General features: G+C 42.3%; 1 protein-coding gene across 1 annotated transcript in view; it reads left to right on the plus strand.

Moving 5' to 3' along the window:
- Window positions 1-4,511, plus strand: part of TBKBP1 (TBK1 binding protein 1) — an 88,650-nt gene extending 84,139 nt beyond the window's left edge. The window contains exons 9-10 of the mRNA XM_063300758.1: window positions 752-1,473; window positions 3,675-4,511. Coding sequence (XP_063156828.1) covers window positions 752-1,473; window positions 3,675-3,803 — 851 coding nt within the window. The 3' untranslated portion in view covers window positions 3,804-4,511. The remainder of the gene's footprint in view (window positions 1-751; window positions 1,474-3,674) is intronic.
- Window positions 4,512-6,098: the final 1,587 nt, after the last annotated feature.

Below are 6,098 nucleotides of genomic sequence, written 5' to 3' on the forward strand. Positions count from 1 at the left end.
AAAACATTTATTTAAAAGGGAAAGCCACAATGTTCAGACCTGCATCGGCTGTCGACTCATTTTCATTACAGCATCAAAAAATTATTTACATTATATGGGTGATAGAAAGTTTGATGTCTGAGAGAAAGAGATTTGCCTAATCTGTCCTTCCTGGGTATTGACGTAACACTGGGGTAAGATACAACTATTCTGAATATCTCCATAGAAGTTACAGTATAATAACACGTGATGAACTATTTCTAGATCCTCAGGGCAGGGCCCCTTGGCTAGTGGGATTTTAAAATACCTACCCTGTAAAAGTGCAGAGGAAAGGATGCTGTATGTTGCAGAGACAGATGGTATTTCACCCCATCCCACCTGCTTTGATAAATATGAGTTGGTGATTATTCTGATTTCAGTCATGAGCAAGAAAGTTTGCAAGCCCCTTTAGCCTTTGCTATTTATAAAACATATTTTCTTGGGTAGAACCAAGAAAGCAGCGTCCCCCCAAAGGGTCAGACATGACTCGGTGCTTGCACAGGGGACCTTTCACATCACAGAACCAAACAGGAATGTAATGACTGTATGGGACCACAGTTTTGACTGGTACAGATCAGGTGATCTTTTGAAATTGTCCCGGTGTCTTCTGGAAGCCAGTCAGCCATTGCTGTGTGTGCTTCCTGCATCCTCAAAGCATCTATTCTTGCTTCCTGCATCCTCAAAGCGTCTATTCTTCCTCCCAGCTAGAATATTCTTCTCTCACTTGTTCCAGGTCAGCGGCATTCTCCCCATTCCCATCGCCATTCTCCTGCCCAGCAACGCTGCTCTCCAGCTCCTCAGTGCACATCTCCAGCTCAGCAAGGGAGACCTTCTGCTCCTCAGTGCCAGTCTCCAGCCCTACAGAGGCAGTCCCCAGGCCCACCTTGTCAATCCCCTGCACATCAGCGTCGTTCCCCAGCTCCTCCTCCTTGCCAGTCTCCTGCTTCCCAGCGTCGGTCACCAGCTCCACCACCCAGCCAGTCTCCTGCCCAGCAGCGCTGCTCACCAGTCCAAAATTGTTCATCCCCTGCCATCGCTTCACAACATAGATCTCCAGGGGCCGACAGAAACATTATGGATCTGGGATATTCTAAGCCCTCCAGCCACCACATCAAAGCAAGCTTCCAGGGCCGTCGAAGCTACTCGGAGGTGAGCGATGCTGCTCTGTACCAACAGAACCGTTCTCTCTGGCTGCAGCCAGAAATATCCACCTTACCAAAGCACCGTCCCTACGGCGAGGTTTATGCCAGAGACACCTTCGAAGAGCACTTGCGCTTTGAGAAGCAGTCCTCGGATGAAGACGACTGGGCCCTCCCAAGCCCCCCCAGCCCTGAAGCGGGGGGCATCCGCTGCGCCTCCTTCTGTGCAGGGTTCCCTATTCCCGACACCTCCATGCACCGGATTGATGCTTCGTACTCCAGGGCTGAACATGCTCAGTCCTGGCCCTCCATCAATGTAAGCAACATCCATATGCCTTTTCCTCAACCCAGTTGGAACACCCTATTCAGAATCAGTTAAGTAGATGTTACGTTGCCAAATTTATTTTACTTTCCTTAAAAGGTTTTGTAAGACTTCAAAGTGTTTATGGTGAGTATTTTAATGTTACAGACCACACACTGAATCTTTTTAGGAAGGAACAAAATTTGTGAGATCTGATGCTTCCAGGATGATGGCAATTGTCTTTTAATTATGCATAGACAAGGCCTCAGTGATCCTGTTAAACTTTCATATTTTTATTTCAACTTCTGTGCAGGTCCTAATACATCAGGCTTCTCCTGTTATGAGTACAGTTTTCAGGGTCCCTAGGCATAGGCTATGTTGGCTAGGAATTCTAGCACATCTGATGGACATCAGGTTGGAAAAGATGCAAAGATCAATAGTACTATAAATCAAGTAGATCATTTATCTTTAAAATTTGTTCAACTCTTGTATCTAACCTCAGCCGTTAAAATCCAACCCAAGTAGTTCCTGATGATGTTCCAGAAGATGTTTGATCTTTGACAAGTTTACAATATTTTTCCTCACATCTGGTCAGGGTTTGCACTCTAACGTTGCCCAGGTCTTTTCAATAAAGATGAAAATGATACTCTTGTATCATCATATTTGTAGGCATTGTTTGTGATTTTTAATTATTTTCCCATGTTCAACATTTGTCTTGGTTTAACATTATTTCATTTTTACTGCTTATTTTAAATTGCATTCTCACGCTGGTTTGTACAATAAAGTACCATACAACAATGATGTTTACAGTTCTATTAAAAATACAGCTAGAACAACAACAGTAGAAAACAATTTCGCTATGGTCCCAAAATATTAATGATCACATAAAACTATAAAATACAGCCCAATATCAATTAAAAGAAGGCTATTAGGGGAGGGGCCTGATGTACCTCCTGTAGAAGGCTTTTTGTAAGAATGGGGCAGTTATAAAAAAAATCAGTTTAAAAATCAATGAAATTAAAAAATCAATTAAAAGAAGGTTAAATATCCAAACTGTTAGGGGAGCGGGCCTGAAGTACCTTCTACAAGGCCTTTTGTAAGAAAGGGGAATCAAGATTTTGTACCAATTAGCAATTGCCTGGAAAAAACAGGAGACTTTGGCTTTTTTAAATCAATGATCCCCAATCTGATGCCTTCCAGTTCTTTTAGGAGTACAGCACCTGGAACAGCCAACCAGTATATTGATGCTGGTTTGGAATTCAGGAAATTATAGCCTAGACCCATGTGGATGGCGTCAGTTGTAGGAAGGCTGGTTTAGCTACTTTTGGAAGTTGATTAATAATACCTTCACCATTGTTCTTAAATACAAATGATAGCTTGCGTGCATATTTTTCAAGATTTACCCCCCCTCAAAAAAGAGAGAGAGAATCTTAGTCAGAGGCTGTCTATCAGCAATGTGCCATATAGATAGGCTGTGATTTGTGCAGATAAATATTGCAGGAGGCTAACAAAGAATAATATTGCATTGATAAATGTATTGCAAATAACATGAGTGACACCAGTAGTCTCAGATCACAGCAGAACACTACATGAACCCATGTTATAGAGCCATAGGGCAGATCTAAAACTTCAAGTAGCTGCTACATTTGGTGGTATGTGAAATCACCTTAAATTATCCGGTTTTATTCTAACAGTTGATGTCAAATACAGGACGGTGCTATTTAATTGTACCATTTTATGCTCAGGGTGCCATACAGAGGATTCCAGAAAGTACAATTTGCAGCAATATATATCTCCTCTGGGAGTTTTCCACATCTGGTTATATGCTTTCCCTATAACTATGGTCACTTTTCTATGACAGGCACCTGCCATTTTTAGCCACAAATCTATTTAAATGTAATTAAATTTTACCTTTTAACTTCAGCTGTTACCAGCCAAACCCTTATATTAGGAATGAGAACCTGTGGCTCTCCCACTGTGGCTGAACTGCAATTCTCAGCATCCTTCACTATTGGCTTGGAAGAACTTTGGGGAGTTGTAGTTGATATGCATCCTAGGGGGCCATAGGCTGTCCACCCTTCCATTATAGGAGTGTATCTAAAGGATCCGCCTTTCAGAATCTTGGTGATTAATTTAATTAGCACAAAATAAAGATATAATAACTTCACTTTTATGATATCTTTCTCTACTTTGCATTCCTTCCCTGTATCCCTTAGTTGCTGATGGAAACAGTAGACTCTGACATCCGAAGCTGCCCTCTCTGCCAGGTGGCCTTTCCCATCGGTTATCCAGACGATGCTTTGATAAAACACATTGATTCACACCTGGAGAACAGTAAGATCTGAGGTCTCTTCCACCGTCCTTCCTCTTCTGGCTTCCTTAAGGAGATTTGCCCACCTCATCCCCACCCCACCTTTCTTGGATGCTGCATGAAAAGTGGAGGCACAACAGGGGCTCTTTCTCTCTAAAATACCTCCAAGTCTCCGTTAGACTGAAGCGTGAACATTTTTGCCTCTCTCTTGTCTTCTTTGCCTTGGTTTTTAAAGTGGGTAGCCTCTCCTTACTGTTCTTTATGGGCAGGACCTGCAATATTTCTCCAGTGCTTCAACCAGCCACAAAGGTGGGGAAAGAAATGAGAAATATGCTGGAATTAGGCTTAGCAGGGCACAGTTACCTTCACCATCTGATTGCTCAGAACTAAGGTTGCTTCTGGTGATGGTGAGACTCTATCTACATGGTTCAGTTTTGATGTCTCTGGAAGATCTCAGGGTAGGATGGGTGAGAAATAACCCAAGTTTGCGTGTTTTTGGGGTGGGGTAGGAGAACAGACTAATGAACTCCAGCCCACTGAAGGCACAACAAATCACAAAGATTTTGTTTGTGCCTGTTTTACACAGGGATATCCAAGTGGGTCAGATTTCTCTGCCTCTTCAGCTACTACAAAGGGTATTTGGGGTTGGTCATTTAACAGATGTAAAAAGCCTTGGCCTCCAATTGCTGGTTCAAGTGTCTTTGTGTTGGTCTTTTACATTAAAAGTCCACTTTTAGCAATGCTGCTGAGAAATAGAGCCAACTTCCAAAAGTGTAGCATGGACATTCTTATGTTATTGCACTGAACAATAAGCTTTTTTCCACAAAAGAAACTCCTCTCTTCCTCTGTGTTGGCTTCTTGTGAGTCGTTCTGGAGGAGTTGTACACTGCACACTTAGGTAGAAGCCCAGAAAGCATTCCCACATGACAGTCTGTGTTCTCTTTTGGCGACTGTTTTACACATTTTTCATAACCACTTCACATCTTGCTTTAGATAGCTCCTGTATAATAAGAACTGTACCTGCCACATTTTACCTCATTATTCTCCTGCAGTGACAGCATGTTGACACTATTTGGGGTAACAGTGTAAATGTAAACATCTTCCCATATTTGACACCCACTGTATTTCTTTCATTCTCTCTCTCTCTCTCTCTCTCTCTGGCCTTACTGAACATATATTTTGTTATACTGATCTAGGATGAGGGGCATGTTCCAATTGGTCTTTTGCTTCCAGATGTCTGGTGCCTCTGTATTGTGAGGATTATCTCCTTGAAACAGCCTGTCTGTACATCAGGCTTTAATGGGAGGAGGGGGAGGGGGGAGGGCAAGAAGAGTTACATAGATTTTTTTTCCTTCTTGAGGCAACTGTCTTCCTATCTCCAAGTTCTTTATTAACAAATGTATGTGTTGAGATTTACAGCCTGCCTTACCCCAAGGTCTCAGGATGCCCAATGGGCAATAGGCATGAGTCCTTGGGGCTTGCAGTCTTTTTTTCTTTTTTTTTCTTTTGCAAACTAAGAGGGAATTTGAATTTTAGAAATGAATCACAGAATAGAAACTTCTTTCAATTGTGGTTTCTTTATCTCCATCTTCTTGGCCACGTAAAACCAGTTGGAGTTCCTTCAGTGTTTTTAAGACTTAAAGCAACCTCCCCCAGCCAGGCACCTCCATATGTGCTGAATTTCATTCTAATCCATGCTGCTGAGGCATGATTAATCCAGTGCATCTGGGGGAGGTTGCATCATCATCATCATCATCATCATCATCATCATCATCATCATCATCATCATCATCATATAATCTAACAGTTTCCTCCTTCCCATCTTTTTCTGGTCAAGATTGTAAATCACCACATTTCCCCCATCCCTTCTCCTTAATCAGACTTTCACTCTCTGCTCCCTGGGTGTCAACATTATGCCCATCCTTTGTTTAAATTCTTCACATGCCGAGGGTGAAACTGAACAGCAGGAGGCTCAGGTCTTCAAACCTTCCTTGTGGTGAAACCACTGTCAAACAAGAGAATGGTAGGGATTACAGAAAAAAGTAGCTGGTAGCAGAAAAGGTACTGAACTCCTACAACTTCAGTTACTATGCTTGCTCAGGTATTTTTAATCTAACCAGGCTTATTTCAGTCTCAGAGGCCATAGAAATACAGTTGTGAGGAGGAACACAGCCTTCTAGCAATGGAAATAGGCCAGATAGCATATGAAAAGCTAAGTAGCCCCAGCATTTATGTACACACCCAGAGAGAAGCTTCCAATACTTGCATCAGGTTCAGACTAACTTTGTTCAAGATCCAAACCCAATTTTAAAAAAGCAATTTGGCAAGG

This window comes from Candoia aspera, chromosome 4 (genome assembly GCF_035149785.1).
Source record: "Candoia aspera isolate rCanAsp1 chromosome 4, rCanAsp1.hap2, whole genome shotgun sequence".
In the NCBI taxonomy this organism is placed as follows: domain Eukaryota; kingdom Metazoa; phylum Chordata; class Lepidosauria; order Squamata; family Boidae; genus Candoia; species Candoia aspera.